The sequence below is a fragment of the Ranitomeya variabilis genome, chromosome 6, assembly GCF_051348905.1.
Source record: "Ranitomeya variabilis isolate aRanVar5 chromosome 6, aRanVar5.hap1, whole genome shotgun sequence".
NCBI classification, from domain to species: domain Eukaryota; kingdom Metazoa; phylum Chordata; class Amphibia; order Anura; family Dendrobatidae; genus Ranitomeya; species Ranitomeya variabilis.
This window is the reverse complement of record NC_135237.1, coordinates 14740402-14760762: the sequence shown is the minus strand read 5'-3', so window position 1 is coordinate 14760762 and position 20361 is coordinate 14740402. Positions and strand designations below refer to the sequence as shown.

Genomic DNA, 20361 nt, shown 5'->3' with positions numbered 1-20361 from the left:
TGGTACCGCTGAAAACGTCATCTTGTCCCGCAAAAAACGAGCCGCCATACAGCATCATCAGCAAAAAAATAAAAAAGTTATAGTCCTCAGAATAAAGCGATGCCAAAATAATTATTTTTTCTATAAAATAGTTTTTATCGTATAAAAGCGCCAAAACATTAAAAAATGATATAAATGAGGTATCGCTGTAATCGTACTGACCCGACGAATAAAACTGCTTTATCAATTTTACCAAACGCAGAACGGTATAAAGAAATTCATGAATAGCTGGTTTTTGGTTATTCTGCCTCACAAAAATCGGAATAAAAAGTGATAAAAAATGGTCACGTGTCCGAAAATGTTACCAATAAAAACGTCAACTCGTCCCGCAAAAAACAAGACCTCACATGACTCTGTGGACCAAAATGTGGAAAAATTATAGGTCTCAAAATGCAACGTATATAAGTGCCACGTATTTAAGTGCCACGTATAAGTGCCACGTATTTAAGTGCCACGTATAAGCAAAGTAATGATGGTAAGCAGTCTTCACAAGTGGAGTAATTGGTCTTCTTTGGTTGGCAAATGTCACATAACCACACACGTAACAAAAATTGTTAACAATATTTGCACATTTACGAGGCATTTTCAAAGTGTAAATTCTCTCCACAAAATTACTGCAACAAGAGAAAGAGACTTCAATTAGTACAAACTATGCAGACACAATGAATAAAATGGCTGACATTGGTTCAACAGGTCTGTAATCAGGTTTACCAATACACATTTGTTGAAAATTCAAAATTTCCCTATTTTCCTGCATAATAATCTTAAATGACCTGTATCTCAGCAACAAGAGCTAATAATGATTTTTAAGTAACATATTCGTTTTTAGGATGCTAAAATTATTACAAACCAGCTATTTTCATTTCAGAAACATTTTCACTGTTGGCCAGTGTTATCAGGATGTCTTCAGTGAGTCTGAGTCCAGTGCACTGCCTCCTCATAGGGACTGTGACTGTGCTATAGATTTGATCCCAGGCAGTAAGTTTCCTAAGGGAAGACTGTTTAATCTGTCGGTACCTGAACATACCGCTATGCGTTCATATATCAAGGAGTCTCTGGAGAAAGGACATATTCGTCCGTCTTCTTCCCCCCTTGGTGCGGGATTCTTTTTTGTGGCAAAAAAGGACGGATCTTTGAGACCTTGTATTGATTATCGGCTTTTAAATAAGATCACTGTCAAATTTCAGTATCCTTTACCGCTGTTGTCAGACTTGTTTGCCCGGATTAAAGGTGCCAAGTGGTTCACCAAGATAGACCTTCGTGGTGCGTACAACCTTGTGCGCATTAAGCAAGGGGATGAATGGAAAACCGCATTCAATACGCCCGAAGGTCATTTTGAGTACTTGGTGATGCCTTTTGGGCTCTCCAATGCGCCTTCAGTTTTTCAGTCCTTTATGCATGACATTTTCCGGAAGTATCTGGATAAATTTTTGATTGTTTATCTGGATGATATTTTGTTTTTTTCTGATGATTGGGATTCGCATGTGGAGCAGGTCAGGATGGTCTTTAAAATTTTGCGTGAAAATTCTTTGTTTGTCAAGGGCTCAAAGTGTCTCTTTGGTGTACAGAAGGTTCCCTTTTTGGGGTTCATTTTTTCCCCTTCTGCTGTGGAGATGGACCCAGTCAAGGTCCGAGCTATTCTTGATTGGACTCAGCCCTCGTCAGTTAAGAGTCTTCAGAAGTTCTTGGGCTTCGCTAACTTCTACCGTCGTTTTATCGCTAATTTTTCTAGCATTGTGAAACCTTTGACGGATATGACCAAGAAGGGCTCCGATGTAGCTAACTGGGCTCCTGCTGCCGTGGAGGCTTTCCAGGAGTTGAAACGCCGGTTTACTTCGGCGCCTGTTTTGTGCCAGCCTGACGTCTCACTTCCCTTTCAGGTTGAGGTGGATGCTTCGGAGATTGGGGCAGGGGCCGTTTTGTCGCAGAGAGGCCCTGGTTGCTCTGTTATGAAACCTTGTGCCTTTTTCTCTAGGAAGTTTTCGCCTGCCGAGCGAAATTATGATGTGGGCAATCGGGAGTTGTTGGCCATGAAATGGGCATTTGAGGAGTGGCGTCATTGGCTCGAGGGTGCTAAGCATCGTGTGGTGGTCTTGACTGATCACAAAAATCTGATGTATCTCGAGTCTGCCAAACGCCTGAATCCTAGACAGGCCCGCTGGTCATTGTTTTTCTCCCGCTTTGATTTTGTTGTCTCGTATTTACCAGGTTCAAAGAATGTGAAGGCCGATGCTCTTTCTAGGAGCTTTGTGCCTGATGCTCCTGGAGTCGCTGATCCTGTTGGTATTCTTAAAGATGGAGTTATCTTGTCAGCTATTTCTCCGGATCTGCGACGTGTGTTGCAGAGATTTCAGGCTGATAGGCCTGAGTCTTGTCCACCTGACAGACTGTTTGTCCCGGATAAGTGGACCAGCAGAGTCATTTCCGAGGTTCATTCCTCGGTGTTGGCAGGTCACCCGGGAATTTTTGGCACCAGAGATCTGGTGGCCAGGTCCTTTTGGTGGCCTTCCTTGTCAAGGGATGTGCGGTCATTTGTGCAGTCCTGTGGGACTTGTGCTCGAGCTAAGCCTTGCTGTTCTCGTGCCAGCGGTTTGCTCTTGCCCTTGCCTGTCCCGAAGAGACCTTGGACACATATCTCCATGGATTTCATTTCTGATCTTCCGCTATCTCAGGGCATGTCCGTTATCTGGGTGATATGTGATCGCTTCTCCAAGATGGTCCATTTGGTTCCTTTGCCTAAGCTGCCTTCCTCTTCCGATCTGGTTCCTGTGTTTTTCCAGAACGTGGTTCGTTTGCACGGCATCCCTGAGAATATTGTGTCAGACAGAGGATCCCAGTTCGTTTCCAGGTTCTGGCGATCCTTTTGTAGTAGGATGGGCATTGATTTGTCGTTTTCGTCTGCTTTCCATCCTCAGACTAATGGACAGACGGAGCGAACCAATCAGACTTTGGAGGCTTATTTGAGGTGTTTTGTCTCTGCTGATCAGGACGATTGGGTGACATTCTTGCCGTTGGCTGAGTTTGCCCTTAATAATCGGGCTAGTTCCGCCACCTTGGTTTCGCCTTTTTTCTGCAACTCTGGTTTCCATCCTCGCTTTTCTTCGGGTCATGTGGAGCCTTCTGACTGTCCTGGGGTGGATTCTGTGGTGGATAGGTTGCAGCGGATCTGGAATCATGTGGTGGACAACTTGAAGTTGTCACAGGAGAAGGCTCAGCGCTTTGCCAACCGCCGCCGCGGTGTGGGTCCCCGACTACGCGTTGGGGATTTGGTGTGGCTTTCTTCCCGCTTTGTTCCTATGAAGGTCTCCTCTCCCAAATTTAAACCTCGTTTTATTGGGCCTTACAAGATATTGGAAATCCTTAATCCTGTATCTTTTCGTCTGGATCTTCCTGTGTCGTTTGCTATTCACAATGTATTTCATAGGTCCTTGTTGCGGCGGTACATTGTGCCTGTAGTTCCTTCTGCTGAGCCTCCTGCTCCGGTGTTGGTTGAGGGCGAGTTGGAGTACGTGGTGGAGAAGATCTTGGATTCTCGTCTCTCCAGGCGGAGGCTTCAGTACCTGGTCAAGTGGAAGGGCTATGGTCAGGAAGATAATTCCTGGGTGGTCGCCTCTGATGTTCATGCGGCCGATTTAGTTCGTGCCTTTCATGCCGCTCATCCTGATCGCCCTGGTGGTCGTGGTGAGGGTTCGGTGACCCCTCACTAAGGGGGGGGTACTGTTGTGAATTTGCTTTTTGCTCCCTCTAGTGGTTACTAGTTTTTTGACTCTGGTTTTTCTGTCATTCCTTTTATCCGCACCTGGGTCGTTAGTTAGGGGTGTTGCTATATAAGCTCCCTGGACCTTCAGTTCAATGCCTGGCAACGTAGTTATCAGAGCTAGTCTGCTGTGCTCTTGTCTACTGATCCTGGTTCCAGTTATATCAGCTAAGTCTGCCTTTTGCTTTTTGCTATTTGTTTTGGTTTTGTATTTTTGTCCAGCTTGTTCCAAATCTATATCCTGACCTTTGCTGGAAGCTCTAGGGGCTGGTGTTCTCCCCCCGGACCGTTAGACGGTTCGGGGGTTCTTGAATTTCCAGTGTGGATTTTGATAGGGTTTTTGTTGACCATATAAGTTACCTTTCTTTATTCTGCTATCAGTAAGCGGGCCTCTCTGTGCTAAACCTGGTTCATTTCTGTGTTTGTCATTTCTTCTTACCTCACCGTCATTATTTGTGGGGGGCTTCTATCCAGCTTTGGGGTCCCCTTCTCTGGAGGCAAGAAAGGTCTTTGTTTTCCTCTACTAGGGGTAGCTAGATTCTCCGGCTGGCGCGTGTCATCTAGAATCAACGTAGGAATGATCCCCGGCTACTTCTAGTGTTGGCGTTAGGAGTAGATATATGGTCAACCCAGTTACCACTGCCCTATGAGCTGGATTTTTGTATTCTGCAGACTTCCACGTTCCTCTGAGACCCTCGCCATTGGGGTCATAACACGGCCGCCCTCTTCTGCTGCTGCTCCTCCTCGGCCGCCCTCTTCTGCTGCTGCTCCTCCTCGGCCGCCCTCTTCTGCTGCTGCTCCTCCTCGGCCGCCCTCTTCTGCCTCTCCTCGGCCGCCCTCTTCTGCCTCTCCTCGGCCGCCCTCTTCTGCCGCTCCTCGGCCACCCTCTTCTGCCGCTCCTCGGCCGCCCTCTTCTGCTGCCGCTCCTCGGCCGCCCTCTTCTGCCTCTCCATGGCCACCCTCTTCTGCTGCGGCTCCTCAGCCGCCCTCTTCTGCCTCTCCTCGGCCACCCTCTTCGGCCGCCCTCTTCTGCCGCTCCTCGGCCGCCCTCTTCTGCTGCGGCTCCTCGGCCGCCCTCTTCTGCCGCCCTCTTCTGCGGCTCCTCGGCCGCCCTCTTCTGCCGCTCCTCGGCCGCCCTCTTCTGCACTTTTGCCTCTTTCTAACCCATCTTCTCTGTTTTGCAGGTGGCTGCGCAGGACGAGTGTCAGGGGGGAGCGTGCTGCTCCCTGTGCCCCCCGGGTTATGGGGTGTCTGTGCCCTGTCGTACGGTGTGCGAGCCGTGCACAGAGGGTAAGTGACGTCCACAGAGGAGCAGGATTCTGGGAAAGCTGGGTGATGGCTAATATGGTGCCGTTACAGCTCCACCTCAACGGTGTTCTACAAATAGGCCATCTGTATGGATGGAGGTGGTCCCCCAGCTTTCCACGAGTCCTGACCGGCAGTCGCAGTGTGATCCGTTCTGAGTCTAACCCACATATCTTGCAGGTTCCACCTTCTCCGACGTGTCCAGTGCCACTGAGCGGTGCCGGCCGTGCTCCACCTGCCAGGGCGCCCTGCAGACACTGAACGCCACCTGCACCGCCGAGCACGATGCCGCCTGCCACTGTCCTGAGGGCTACTACCTGCACTCCGAGGATGGCGTCTGCCTCGCCTGCCACGTGTGCTCCAAGGGCTCCGGTGCCAAGACGCCCTGCACCCGCACGGAGAACACGCAGTGCCAGCCCTGCCCCCAGGGCTTCTACTCGGAGGTGAAGAGCAGCCGGTCGCCGTGCCTGCCCTGCCGGAGCCGGTGTCTGGAGACAGAGGTCCAGATCGGAGACTGCACCCCCCACCACGACATCCTGTGTATGAGTAAGTGCCGCCCGCGCCTTCTGCCATTAATAGCCCCGCTTGGTGTCAGCGTGAAGAAACAGTCCTGGACTGAGAGTGGTCACAGCTGAGGGACTGCAGCAGGTCGCCCCTCCGTCCAGTACCTCGTCCAATCTCCGGATTCTGTGACGCCCCTGGCACTGCCGCTTCTGATCCCACCAGGCTAGCGAAGCAGGGCAGGTGGCATCAAGGCGTCACAATTGTGTGGGGCAGATACCTCCACGGTCCTTAAAGCCAGCTGTCCTCAGACGTCCGGGCAAGAGACGCCGCCGCTGGCATCTCCCTCAATAGAGCAGCAGGAGACGCAGAAGCCGCCATGATACTATTCAGGTTCTTTCAACTACGGTTTTCTTGGCAGAACCAGATCTGCAGCGAAGACGGTCCATAAAGGAGATTTACCAGACTCTGCCCTGTGGGGACCGGCGCTCAGTGGGCAACTTACCCCGGCCGCTCCCTCCATTTATCGGGCTCTTAATCCTTTCCTTACAGTCCCTTCACTGTATCTCATCCAAGGACAATAACTCCAATCATCCAGAAGGAAAAGCGTCCGAGTGTCAATGTAATCCAGACGATTGTAAAGGACATAGAGCAGTATTATAGTAGTTATATTCCTGTACATAGGAGCAGTATTATGGTAGTTATATTCCTGTACATAGGAGCAGTATTATAGTAGTTATATTCTTGTATATATGGGCAGTATTATAGTAGTTATATTCTTGTACATAGGGGCAGTATTATAGTAGTTATATTCTTGTACATAGGGGCAGTATTATAGTAGTTATATTCTTGTACATAGGAGCAGTATTATAGTAGTTATATTCTTGTACATAGGGGCAGTATTATAGTAGTTATATTCTTGTACATAGAGGCAGTATTATAGTAGTCATATTCTTGTACATAGAGGCAGTATTATAGTAGTTATATTCTTGTATATAGGAGCAGTATTATAGCAGTTATATTCTTGTACATAGGAGCAGTATTATAGCAGTTATATTCTTGTACATAGGGGCAGTATTATAGTAGTTATATTCCTGTACATAGGAGCAGTATTATAGTAGTTATATTCTTGTACATAGGGGGCAGTATTATAGTAGTTATATTCTTGTACATATGATCAGTATTATAGTAGTTATATTCTTGTACATAGGAGCAGTATTATAGTAGTTATATTCTTGTACATAGGAGCAGTATTATAGCAGTTATATTCTTGTACATAGGAGCAGTATTATAGTAGTTATATTCCTGTACATAGGAGCAGTATTATAGTAGTTATATTCCTGTACATAGGAGCAGTATTATAGTAGTTATATTCTTGTACATAGGGGCAGTATTATAGTAGTTATATTCCTGTACATAGGAGCAGTATTATAGCAGTTATATTCTTGTACATAGGGGCAGTATTATAGTAGTTATATTCCTGTACATAGGAGCAGTATTATAGTAGTTATATTCTTGTACATAGGGGGCAGTATTATAGTAGTTATATTCTTGTACATATGATCAGTATTATAGTAGTTATATTCTTGTACATAGGAGCAGTATTATAGCAGTTATATTCTTGTACATAGGAGCAGTATTATAGTAGTTATATTCTTGTACATAGGAGCAGCATTATATAGTGGTTATGTTCTTGTACATAGGGGCAGTATTATAGTAGTTATATTCTTGTACATAGGAGCAGTATTATAGTAGTTATATTCTTGTACATAGGGGCAGTATTATAGTAGTTATATTCTTGTACATAGGGGCAGTATTATAGTAGTTATATTCTTGTACATAGGGGCAGTATTATAGTAGTTATATTCTTGTACATAGGAGCAGTATTATAGTAGTTATATTCTTGTACATAGGGGCAGTATTATAGTAGTTATATTCTTGTACATAGGGGCAGTATTATAGTAGTTATATTCTTGTACATAGGAGCAGTATTAAAGTAGTTATATTCTTGTACATAGGGGCAGTATTATAATAGTTATATTCTTGTACATAGGGGCAGTATTATAGTTATATTCTTGTACATAGGAGCAGTATTATAGTAGTTATATTCTTGTACATAGGGGGCAGTATTATAGTAGTTATATTCTTGTACATAGGAGGCAGTATTATAGTAGTTATATTCTTGTACATAGGAGGCAGTATTATAGTAGTTATATTCTTGTAGATAGGAGCAGTATTATAGTAGTTATATTCTTGTACATAGGAGCAGTATTATAGTAGTTATATTCTTGTACATAGGAGCAGCATTATGTAGTGGTTATGTTCTTGTACATAGGGGCAGTATTATAGTAGTTATATTCTTGTACATAGGAGCAGTATTATAGTAGTTATATTCTTGTATATAGGGGGCAGTATTATAGTAGTTATATTCTTGTATATAGGGGCAGTATTATAGTAGTTATATTCTTGTACATAGGAGCAGCATTATAGTAGTTATATTCTTGTACATAGGAGCAGTATTATAGTAGTTATATTCTTGTACATAGGGGCAGTATTATAGTAGTTATATTCTTGTACATAGGAGCAGTATTATAGTAGTTATATTCTTGTACATAGGGGGCAGTATTATAGTAGTTATATTCTTGTACATAGGGGGCAGTATTATAGTAGTTAGATTCTTGTATATAGGAGCAGTATTATAGTAGTTAGATTCTTGTACATAGGGGCAGTATTATAGTAGTTAGATTCTTGTACATAGGGGCAGTATTATAGTAGTTATATTCTTGTACATAGGGGCAGTATTATAGTAGTAATATTCTTGTACATAGGAGCAGTATTATAGTAGTTATATTCTTGTACATATGGGCAGTATTATAGTAGTTATATTCTTGTACATAGGGGCAGTATTATAGTAGTTATATTCTTGTACATATGGGCAGTATTATAGTAGTAATATTCTTGTACATAGGAGCAGTATTATAGTAGTTATATTCTTGTACATATGGGCAGTATTATAGTAGTTATATTCTTGTACATAGGGGGCAGTATTATAGTAGTTATATTCTTGTACATAGGGGCAGTATTATAGTAGTTATATTCTTGTACATAGGGGGCAGTATTATAGTAGTTATATTCTTGTACATAGGGGGCAGTATTATAGTAGTTATATTCTTGTATATAGGAGCAGTATTATAGTAGTTAGATTCTTGTACATAGGGGCAGTATTATAGTAGTTAGATTCTTGTATATAGGAGCAGTATTATAGTAGTTATATTCTTGTACATATGGGCAGTATTATAGTAGTTATATTCTTGTACATAGGGGCAGTATTATAGTAGTTATATTCTTGTACATAGGAGCAGTATTATAGTAGTTATATTCTTGTACATAGGGGGCAGTATTATAGTAGTTATATTCTTGTATATAGGGGTAGTATTATAGTAGTTATATTCTTGTACATAGGGGCAGTATTATAGTAGTTAGATTCTTGTATATAGGAGCAGTATTATAGTAGTTAGATTCTTGTACATAGGAGCAGTATTATAGTAGTTATATTCTTGTATATAGGAGCAGTATTATAGTAGTTATATTCTTGTACATAGGGGCAGTATTATAGTAGTTATATTCTTGTACATAGGGGGCAGTATTATAGTAGTTATATTCTTGTACATAGGGGGCAGTATTATAGTAGTTATATTCTTGTACATAGGAGCAGTATTATAGTAGTTATATTCTTGTATATAGGATCAGTATTATAGTAGTTATATTCTAGTACATAGGGGCAGTATTATAGTTGTTATATTCTTGTACATAGGAGCAGTATTATAGTAGTTATATTCTTGTACATAGGGGGCAGTATTATAGTAGTTATATTCTTGTACATAGGGGCAGTATTATAGTAGTTATATTCTTGTACATAGGAGCAGTATTATAGTAGTTATATTCTTGTACATAGGGGCAGTATTATAGTAGTAATATTCTTGTACATAGGAGCAGTATTATAGTAGTTATATTCTTGTACATATGGGCAGTATTATAGTAGTTATATTCTTGTACATAGGGGGCAGTATTATAGTAGTTATATTCTTGTACATAGGAGCAGTATTATAGTAGTTATATTCTTGTACATAGGGGCAGTATTATAGTAGTTATATTCTTGTACATAGGGAGCAGTATTATAGTAGTTATATTCTTGTACATAGGAGCAGTATTATAGTAGTTATATTCTTGTACATAGGGACAGTATTAAACTAGTTATATTCTTGTACATAGGGGCAGTATTATAGTAGTTATATTCTTGTACATAGGGAGCAGTATTATAGTAGTTATATTCTTGTACATAGGGGGGCAGTATTATAGTAGTTATATTCTTGTACATAGGGGGCAGTATTATAGAAGACTGGTCTGTAGGGTTTCTGTTGCTGTACAGATTAGTGTCTGTTCTTTTATCTTCCTCCACATCTCCTGTTTGTGCTGACACTCACCTCCTCCTCCACTATCAGCTTCTTGTTACCTACTTTTGGAGGTTGTATTTGTTTTTTGGGATGTGAATATTTTCTGTGACCCTGTCCTCTGACCCTCATCACACAGACACTTCAAAGGCAGCATGTGCTGTGCAGGCAGGGGGTGTTGACAGCAGAGCTAGGGGTGGTATAGTGAGGGGCACAGCTGGAGAGGTGCAGCACTGTGATCTCCAGCTACCTCTGGGTTCATGCAGTGGTGAGGCTGTGCGGGGCTCTCAGGCTGCACACAGTCTCCCCTGTTCACTTAATTATTATATTTTATTACTTAGACGCTAAACACAAAACAACACATCTGCAACAATGTAACCAATGGAGTCTTACAGTGGAAATGTCTCCTGCATTCAGTGCTAGTGATGAGCTCCGAAAAGTAAATCTGCACTTGTTACTGCCTGTGTTATGTTCCAGAGATGCACATACAGCGGGCTTCAGAGCTGAAATCTTCCAAGAATCCTTGCTTCTTTTAGCCCACACAGAGCTTAGATGGTTGGCAACCTAATTGGTGAGTTCAGCCGACATTCATCTAATGCTGAAGGCGACACGAACGGCAGAACCCTACATCATAGGAGTTCTGCTAATCTGCTGAGAAGGGGTTAATCCAGAAGTGAGACAATGTCCAATAATAAGCAGCAGAATAGTGAGTGCAGCTCTGGGGTATAATACAGGAGGTAACTCAGGATCAGTAATGTAATGTATGTACACAGTGACTGCACCAGCAGAATAGTGAGTGCAGCTCTGGGGTATAATACAGGAGGTAACTCAGGATCAGTAATGTAATGTATGTACACAGTGACTGCACCAGCAGAATAGTGAGTGCAGCTCTGGGGTATAATACAGGATGTAACTCAGGATCAGTAATGTAATGTATGTACACAGTGACTGCACCAGCAGAATAGTGAGCGCAGCTCTGGAGTATAATACAGGATGTAACTCAGGATCAATAATGTAATGTATGTACACAGTGACTGCACCAGCAGAATAGTGAGTGCAGCTCTGGAGTATAATACAGGATGTAACTCAGGATCAGTAATGTAATGTATGTACACACTGACTGCACCAGCAGAATAGTGAGTGCAGCTCTGGAGTATAATACAGGATGTAACTCAGGATCAGTAATGTAATGTATGTACACAGTGACTGCACCAGCAGAATAGTGAGTGCAGCTCTGGAGTATAATACTGGTATAAGGTGTGTCTTGGAGCAGAACTTTAATTATATCTGATATCTTTGTTTTGCACCAGATAAAGATGTGCCAATTTTAAAGCGTAAAGATGATAACAGCACAACGTACACCTCACTGGAGGATGGCAGTAAGTATGTTATACCGCTCCTATTAAAACAGCGGATTTTTCTACATGTTTTTGGTAAAGACTTCTCACATTACAGGTGGGCAAAACTGGCATTTATCATTTATTTTGTCGCGCCCTCATACTCTACTTTGCTGCACAGACCTCATAACCAACATTTCCTATCACTCAGGGTACTGTCACACAGTGGCATTTTTATCGCTACGACGGTACGATCTGTGACGTTCTAGCGATATCGTTACGATATCGCTGTGTCTGACACGCTACTGCGATCATGGACCCTGCTGAGAATCGTACGTCGTAGCAGATCGTTTGAAACTTTCTTTCATCGCTGGATCGTTGTGTGTGACAGCGACCCAGCGATGCGTTCGCTGGTAACCAGGGTAAACATCGGGTTACTAAGCGCAGGGCCGCGCTTAGTAACCCGATGTTTACCGTGGTTACCAGCGTAAAAGTAAAAAAAAACAAACCGTACATACTCACCATCTGATGTCCGTCCGGTCCCTTGCAGTCTGCTTCCCGCTCTGACTGTCTGCCGGCCGGAAAGTGAGAGCAGATCACAGCGGTGACGTCGCCGCTGCGCTCTGCTCTCACTGTACGGCCGGATCTGTCAGAGCAGGAAGCAGACGGCAAGGGACCTGACGGACATCAGATGGTGAGTATGTACGGTTTGTTTTTTATTACTTTTACGCTGGTAACCACGGTAAACATCGGGTTACTAAGCGCGGCCCTGCGCTTAGTAACCCGATGTTTACCCTGGTTACCCGGGGACTTCGGCATCGCTCCAGCGCCGTGATTGCAACGTGTGACCGCAGTCTACGATGCTGGAGCAATAATCATACGACGCTGCGACGTCACGAATCGTGCCGTCGTAGCGATGTAAATGGTACTGTGTGACGGTACCCTAAGTCATTGGAATGTGGAAATAAGCAAACACAGGGAGAACAAACACTTAGTAGATTTTCTACTTGGTTGTATTTGAATCCCAGTGCTGCAAACCAGTGCTAACCACTGAGCCACCGTGCTGCCCATGTACTGGAGTGTTAGATCCCCTGTTGTAGTACCACTAAAAATTGAGGTCAATGTAGTACTCCTCCTGTCCTGTATATATACACTGCACAGTACCACTCCTCCTGTCCTGTATATATACACTGCACAGTACCACTCCTCCTGTCCTGTATATATACACTGCACAGTGCCACTCCTCCTGTATATATACACTGCACAGTACCACTCCTCCTGTCCTGTATATATACACTGCACAGTGCCACTCCTCCTGTATATATACACTGCACCGTACCACTCCTCCTGTATATATACACTGCACAGTACCGCTCCTCCTGTCCTGTATATATACACTGCACAGTACCACTCCTCCTGTATATATACACCGCACAGTACCACTCCTCCTGTCCTGTATATATACACTGCACAGTGCCACTCCTCCTGTCCTGTATATATACACTGCACAGTACCGCTCCTCCTGTCCTGTATATATACACCGCACAGTACCGCTCCTCCTGTCCTGTATATATACACTGCACAGTACCGCTCCTCCTGTCCTGTATATATACACCGCACAGTACTACTCCTCCTGTCCTGTATATATACACTGCACAGTACCACTCCTCCTGTATATATACACTGTACAGTACCACTCCTCCTGTCCTGTATATATACACCGCACAGTACTACTCCTCCTGTCCTGTATATATACACTGCACAGTACCACTCCTCCTGTATATATACACTGCACAGTACCACTCCTCCTGTCCTGTATATATACACCGCACAGTACCACTCCTCCTATCCTGTATATATACACTGCACAGTACCACTCCTCCTGTCCTGTATATATACAGTGCACAGTACCACTCCTCCTGTATATATACACTGCACAGTACCACTCCTCCTGTCCTGTATATATACACTGCACAGTGCCATTCCTCCTGTCCTGTATATATACACCGCACAGTACCACTCCTCCTGTCCTGTATATATACACTGCACAGTATCACTCCTCCTGTCCTGTATATATACACTGCACAGTACCACTCCTCCTGTATATATACACTGCACAGTACCTCTCCTCCTGTATATATACACTGCACAGTACCACTCCTCCTGTATATATACACCGCACAGTACTACTCCTCCTGTCCTGTATATATACACTGCACAGTACCACTCCTCCTGTATATATACACCGCACAGTACTACTCCTCCTGTCCTGTATATATACACTGCACAGTACCACTCCTCCTGTATATATACACTGCACAGTACCACTCCTCCTGTCCTGTATATATACACCGCACAGTACCACTCCTCCTATCCTGTATATATACACTGCACAGTACCACTCCTCCTGTCCTGTATATATACAGTGCACAGTACCACTCCTCCTGTCCTGTATATATACACTGCACAGTACCGCTCCTCCTGTCCTGTATATATACACTGCACAGTACCACTCCTCCTGTCCTGTATATATACACTGCACAGTGCCATTCCTCCTGTCCTGTATATATACACCGCACAGTACCACTCCTCCTGTCCTGTATATATACACTGCACAGTACCACTCCTCCTGTATATATACACTGCACAGTACCACTCCTCCTGTATATATACACTGCACAGTGCCATTCCTCCTGTCCTGTATATATACACTGCACAGTATCACTCCTCCTGTCCTGTATATATACACTGCACAGTACCACTCCTCCTGTATATATACACTGCACAGTACCACTCCTCCTGTATATATACACTGCACAGTACCACTCCTCCTGTCCTGTATATATACACTGCACAGTACCACTCCTCCTGTATATATACACTGCACAGTACCACTCCTCCTGTATATATACACTGCACAGTACCGCTCCTCCTGTATATATACACTGCACAGTACCACTCCTCCTGTCCTGTATATATACACTGCACAGTACCACTCCTCCTGTCCTGTATATATACACTGCACAGTACCACTCCTCCTGTATATATACACTGCACAGTACCACTCCTCCTGTCCTGTATATACACACTGCACAGTACCGCTCATCCTGTCCTGTATATATACACTGCACAGTACCACTCCTCCTGTCCTGTATATATACACTGCACAGTACCGCTCCTCCTGTCCTGTATATATACACTGCACAGTACCACTCCTCCTATCCTGTATATATACACTGCACAGTACCACTCCTCCTGTATATATACACTGCACAATATCACTCCTCCTGTATATATACACTGCACAGTACCGCTCCTCCTGTATATATACACTGCACAGTACCACTCCTCCTGTCCTGTATATATACACTGCACAGTACCACTCCTCCTGTCCTGTATATATACACTGCACAGTACCACTCCTCCTGTATCTATACACTGCACAGTACCACTCCTCCTGTATATATACACTGCACAGTACCACTCCTCCTGTCCTGTATATATACACTGTACAGTACCACTCCTGTCCTGTATATATACACTGCACAGTACCACTCCTCCTGTCCTGTATATATACACTGCACAGTATCACTCCTCCTGTATATATACACTGCACAGTACCACTCCTCCTGTCCTGTATATATACACTGCACAGTACCACTCCTCCTGTATATATACACTGCACAGTACCACTCCTCCTGTATATATACACTGCACAGTACCGCTCCTCCTGTATATATACACTGCACAGTACCACTCCTCCTGTCCTGTATATATACACTGCACAGTACCACTCCTCCTGTCCTGTATATATACACTGCACAGTACCACTCCTCCTGTCCTGTATATATACACTGCACAGTACCACTCCTCCTGTCCTGTATATATACACTGCACAGTACCGCTCCTCCTGTCCTGTATATATACACTGCACAGTACCGCTCCTCCTGTCCTGTATATATACACTGCACAGTATCACTCCTCCTGTATATATACACTGCACAGTACCACTCCTCCTGTATATATACACTGCACAGTACCACTCCTCCTGTATATATACACTGCACAGTACCACTCCTCCTGTCCTGTATATATACACTGCACAGTACCACTCCTCCTGTCCTGTATATATACACTGCACAGTACCACTCCTCCTGTATATATACAGTGCACAGTACCACTCCTCCTGTATATATACACTGCACAGTACCACTCCTCCTGTCCTGTATATACACACTGCACAGTACCACTCCTCCTGTCCTGTATATATACACTGCACAGTACCGCTCATCCTGTCCTGTATATATACACTGCACAGTACCACTCCTCCTCCTGTCCTGTATATATACACTGCACAGTACCGCTCCTCCTGTCCTGTATATATACACTGCACAGTACCACTCCTCCTGTCCTGTATATATACACTGCACAGTATCACTCCTCCTGTATATATACACTGCACAGTACCGCTCCTCCTGTCCTGTATATATACACTGCACAGTACCACTCCTCCTGTATATATACACTGCACAGTATCACTCCTCCTGTATATATACACTGCACAGTATCACTCCTCCTGTATATATACACTGCACAGTACCGCTCCTCCTGTATATATACACTGCACAGTACCACTCCTCCTGTCCTGTATATATACACTGCACAGTACCACTCCTCCTGTCCTGTATATATACACTGCACAGTACCACTCCTCCTGTATATATACACTGCACAGTACCACTCCTCCTGTATATATACACTGCACAGTACCACTCCTCCTGTCCTGTATATATACACTGCACAGTACCACTCCTCCTGTATATATACACTGCACAGTACCACTCCTCCTGTATATATACACTGCACAGTACCACTCCTCCTGTATATATACACTGCACAGTACCACTCCTCCTGTATATATGCACTGCACAGTACCTCTCCTCCTGTATATATACACTGCACAGTACCGCTCCTCCTGTATATATGCACTGCACAGTACCGCTCCTCCTGTATATATGCACTGCACAGTACCACTCCTCCTGTATATATGCACTGCACAGTACCGCTCCTCCTGTATATATGCACTGCACAGTACCGCTCCTCCTGTATATATACACTGCACAGTACCGCTCCTCCTGTATATATGCACTGCACAGTACCACTCCTCCTGTATATATGCACTGCACAGTACCGCTCCTCCTGTATATATACACTGCACAGTGCCACTTCTGCACTTTTTTAGTTTCTCCTCTTTCCTCTGCAGATAAAGATCTGATCATTCTGAGGCGCGCGGATGGCAGTGGTCACATCGATAACACCACGGGGTCCGGTACTCCTCAGTTTATCCCCCCAGAGGACAATAGTAAGAACATCATTCCTGTCTACTGCTCCATCTTGGCTGCTGTGGTCGTTGGCCTCATCGGATATGTGGCTTTTAAGTGGTGAGTCCGTCTGATGTTGTCATGGTGGTGGTGGTCTTTATGCCGTTCCGTCAGTGGATGCCGTTGCTGTAGGGGTCTCTCGGGGGCATATTTTAGTGTGGGGTTTCTAGGTTTCCTGACCTGGAGAACCTCCGTCCTGCCGGGACGTTCATGGAAAACGTTTAACCTTAACACTGGCGCTTGTTGAGAATCTTTCCTCAAAGTTCTTCCTGAAACTTTCCACTGCGGTGTCTCCCAGCTTTCCTGTAGGAGATCCTTGAAGGTTTTCCCAGGGCCGGGCTTCTCCTCTCGGTAGGGAGGACATTCCGAACTTAGGATGAGGCTTTTGTCCGCTTTGCGGCTGTTCCGACCGATTCCCAGCGTATGAATAGGATTAGTGTCCCGCTCGGTGGATTAGATCCGTGTCTTTCACAAATCTCATCTCTTGCTGTTCTGTAACTGTCTCTTTAATAAAAGTAAAATCTTCTCTGAACGCCGGTCGCTGGGATCCGTGAGGCCAAGATCCGGGTAGAGGTTGTAAACTTGGCCAAAATTCATCTGACACTAAAATGCTGGTTTCTGAGCTCGGTGCCCTCCAGACCTGTACACCGCGGATCATTGGAGCTGTGTGGTTTCTTTTCTTCGGGTGGGGATCATGGAGATCTTTTTGGATCGGAATCATTGGACAATGTTTTGTTGTCCCTTAGACCAATCTCCCATTAGATGACTTCTGTCCCGAGAACATTGGTGGAGTGGTTGAGCCCTAGAGATACTTTGAGTAGTGACCTCCTGTGATCATACGCTCCGCTGTGAGTGAACGGCCTGAGCAGCGAGCCGTCCTATGGTCGTACATGTCCGACTGATCCCTCGTGCAGCCAAATAACCCCCTTGTTTTTTGTGTTTTAGCTGGGTCACTTGCAAGCAGAAGAAGCTCCTGGCCAAGCAAAGAGCAGGAGAACTGGCAGCATCTGGAGAGGGCGAGAAGCTTCATAGCGACAGCGGCGTTTTCCTGGACACGCACAGCCTTCAGGACCAGAACCAGCTGCACAAAGGTATAGTGGACCTTTCCTAGCAGGCAATGGTGGCCAACGCTAGGTCTGGCCTGGGGTCATCGCTAGGGGGGATGAAGAAGCTTGGCGCTGTGCCTCTGCTCCTTTTGGCAATTAATCCAATGTCCCCTATAGTATGATGGCTGTAAGGATGGGAAGACCATCTTGTGAGGCCCAAAGGCATGTTGTATCTTGGTGACATCCTAGGCGTGGGACTGATGAGGCTCGTGTGATGTGGGAATGTAGACAGGCCCATAGTGGAATGAAGTCCTCTCCTTGGTAGAAAGGTCCATGGAGAGAAATTCAGAGCCCCCAATATGTATATTGGGTTTATTTGTAGATGGATCCCGACTTGCCCCTAGTCATAGGTATCTCTCATGTTTTTTTTTTTTTTTTTTTATTCGTTTATTAACAACAAAATAAACTGTTACATACACATTTGTATCATCATTATTGAACATAATATAAAGTACGTATCCTTTTATGCATTGTTAAACATACAATAAAATGCGTATTTTTATTTATCACCAGTGTTATCTTGTAGCTATAAATTGTGTATGTTGGGTCATCTGCACCATATGTGTTATGTAAATGGAAACCTAAAATCATAAATCTTGAATTATAACTGTAACAGCACTAACTACTAATTAGAAAAATGGAAAGGAAAAGAACCTTTACCTCGTGTCTGTCCCCCATGCGATGTCCCCAACCAGCACCAAAGCCAATCCTGGCAGATCTATAGAGGAAGATGGGAAGAATTCCATCTACCCCAGATGTTTTTTCACATTTTCCTGGACATCCTCTGTTCCGGTACAGCGTACGTTCATATGGAATAATCGAATTTACCAGGTCGATCCAAGTTCTCAGAGATGGACATGAGCTCCCCATCCACCGCAGCGCCAACACCTTCCCTGCCATAAAGGGCGTAAGAAAATATCAATATAATGATCCCATACTCCAAATATGCAAATTAATGGATCAAGGGGAACAGGAATTAATAGCAAAGACGTTAATAGTGACGTCACCTCTTTCCAGTAATGAGGAATGGTGGGACAAAGTCTGCATCCGATGAGCGACATTGCAGACACTCTGGTGTTTGGGATCGACCCATTGTGAAGAGCCGTATCGGAGTTATACGATTGGTGTATTATGTATCGCTGGGTCATCCTGTTATTAACTGATAGGGATACTTTAATTGGAGATTCAAGAATATGGTCCCATTCCTCTTCCTGTATATCGGAAAGATGTCCCCCCCCACATCCCCTTAATAGATCTCACGCTGGATACAGCTCCCGATGATAACATATAGGTATATAAGGAGGAGATGAGGCCTTGGGGACCCTGCGAGATAACAATTCCTATCCAGGGTAGAGCGGATATAGCTCGGCCTGCACCTGGATGTCTCGTGTGCGATTGACCTTAGTTGTAGATATCGAAACTATTGGGATCTCGGTACACCATGTGTAGTTTGCGTCCCCCCGCCATACAGATCACCTATTGAGGAGACACCATGCCCGATCCAGAAGTCGGGTGATTCAGCAGAGCTGGACAATAGCCATTGTTCCACAGGGGCATTTCCACTATAATAATATCTATGAATCCAATAGTTCTTTTAATTTCCCTCCAGACTGATCATGCCAGACGAAGTAAGGGCAGTAAACGGGGGACACTAATTTTCTCCAGGTCCAGAAAGTTCAGTGGACAGTCAATTTGGGCCGAACGAAGCAGGTGGCTTTCAGAGTTAGGGAGACAATTATTGGGCATCCATTTATTGATGGCTCTAGCCTGACCTGCCAAGTAATAGAGATAAAAATCCAGCAACGCCGCCCCTCCCCCCTGCTTGCGTCGATAACTTGAGTTTGGGCCTAGACCTCCCCCATAGGAAAGATGTGATTTGAGAGTTCAAATTCACAAAAAAGGCTTTTGGTATTATCCCAGCACTGTGCTGAAGACCATAGCGGAGCTTGGGGAGCAGCATCGTGTAATTAGGTTGATACGACCGGCTGCAGAGAGCGGGAGCTTATTCCAAGCTGCAAATTTAGATTTGACCAATTCTAACAATAGGAATATATTAAGTTGTAAATCAGATCTACTATATATACATGAAACTGGGTACAATGGGGAGGGAGGAGAGAGTCTCAAGACAGGGCACTGGGATATGGGAGAGGGGCAGATTTGTCCCAATTTATGTACAGGCCTGAGTATTTACTAAATTTGTCTATAGTGGCAATTACCTGCGGCAATGTGTCCTCCGCCTGATCCATAAATATCACCATGTCATCAGCGTATGGACCGATGGTGTCCACACGGCCAGCTATGTCTATACCTCTAATGTCGGGAGAGGACCTTATGCGTATCGCGAGGGCTGGGGAGAGGGGACACCCCTGGCGGGTCCCTCTGTATACTGAGAAGGGTTTAGAAATGGAGCCATTTACAATTATACGGGCTCTAGGCTTCATATATAATAGACCTTACCCATTTGAAGAATTTATCACTGAAACC

The 20361-nt window shown here is 44.5% G+C and overlaps 1 protein-coding gene across 1 annotated transcript in view; it reads left to right on the top strand.

Annotated features, from left to right (window-relative positions):
* The window catches only part of LOC143781328 (tumor necrosis factor receptor superfamily member 16-like), a 41847-nt gene that overhangs the window by 16640 nt on the left and 4846 nt on the right, over positions 1 to 20361 (top strand). Inside the window, exons 2-6 of the mRNA XM_077267879.1 lie at positions 4981 to 5086; positions 5282 to 5647; positions 11364 to 11432; positions 16654 to 16831; positions 17717 to 17862. Of these exons, the coding sequence (XP_077123994.1) occupies positions 4981 to 5086; positions 5282 to 5647; positions 11364 to 11432; positions 16654 to 16831; positions 17717 to 17862 (865 nt within the window). The remainder of the gene's footprint in view (positions 1 to 4980; positions 5087 to 5281; positions 5648 to 11363; positions 11433 to 16653; positions 16832 to 17716; positions 17863 to 20361) is intronic.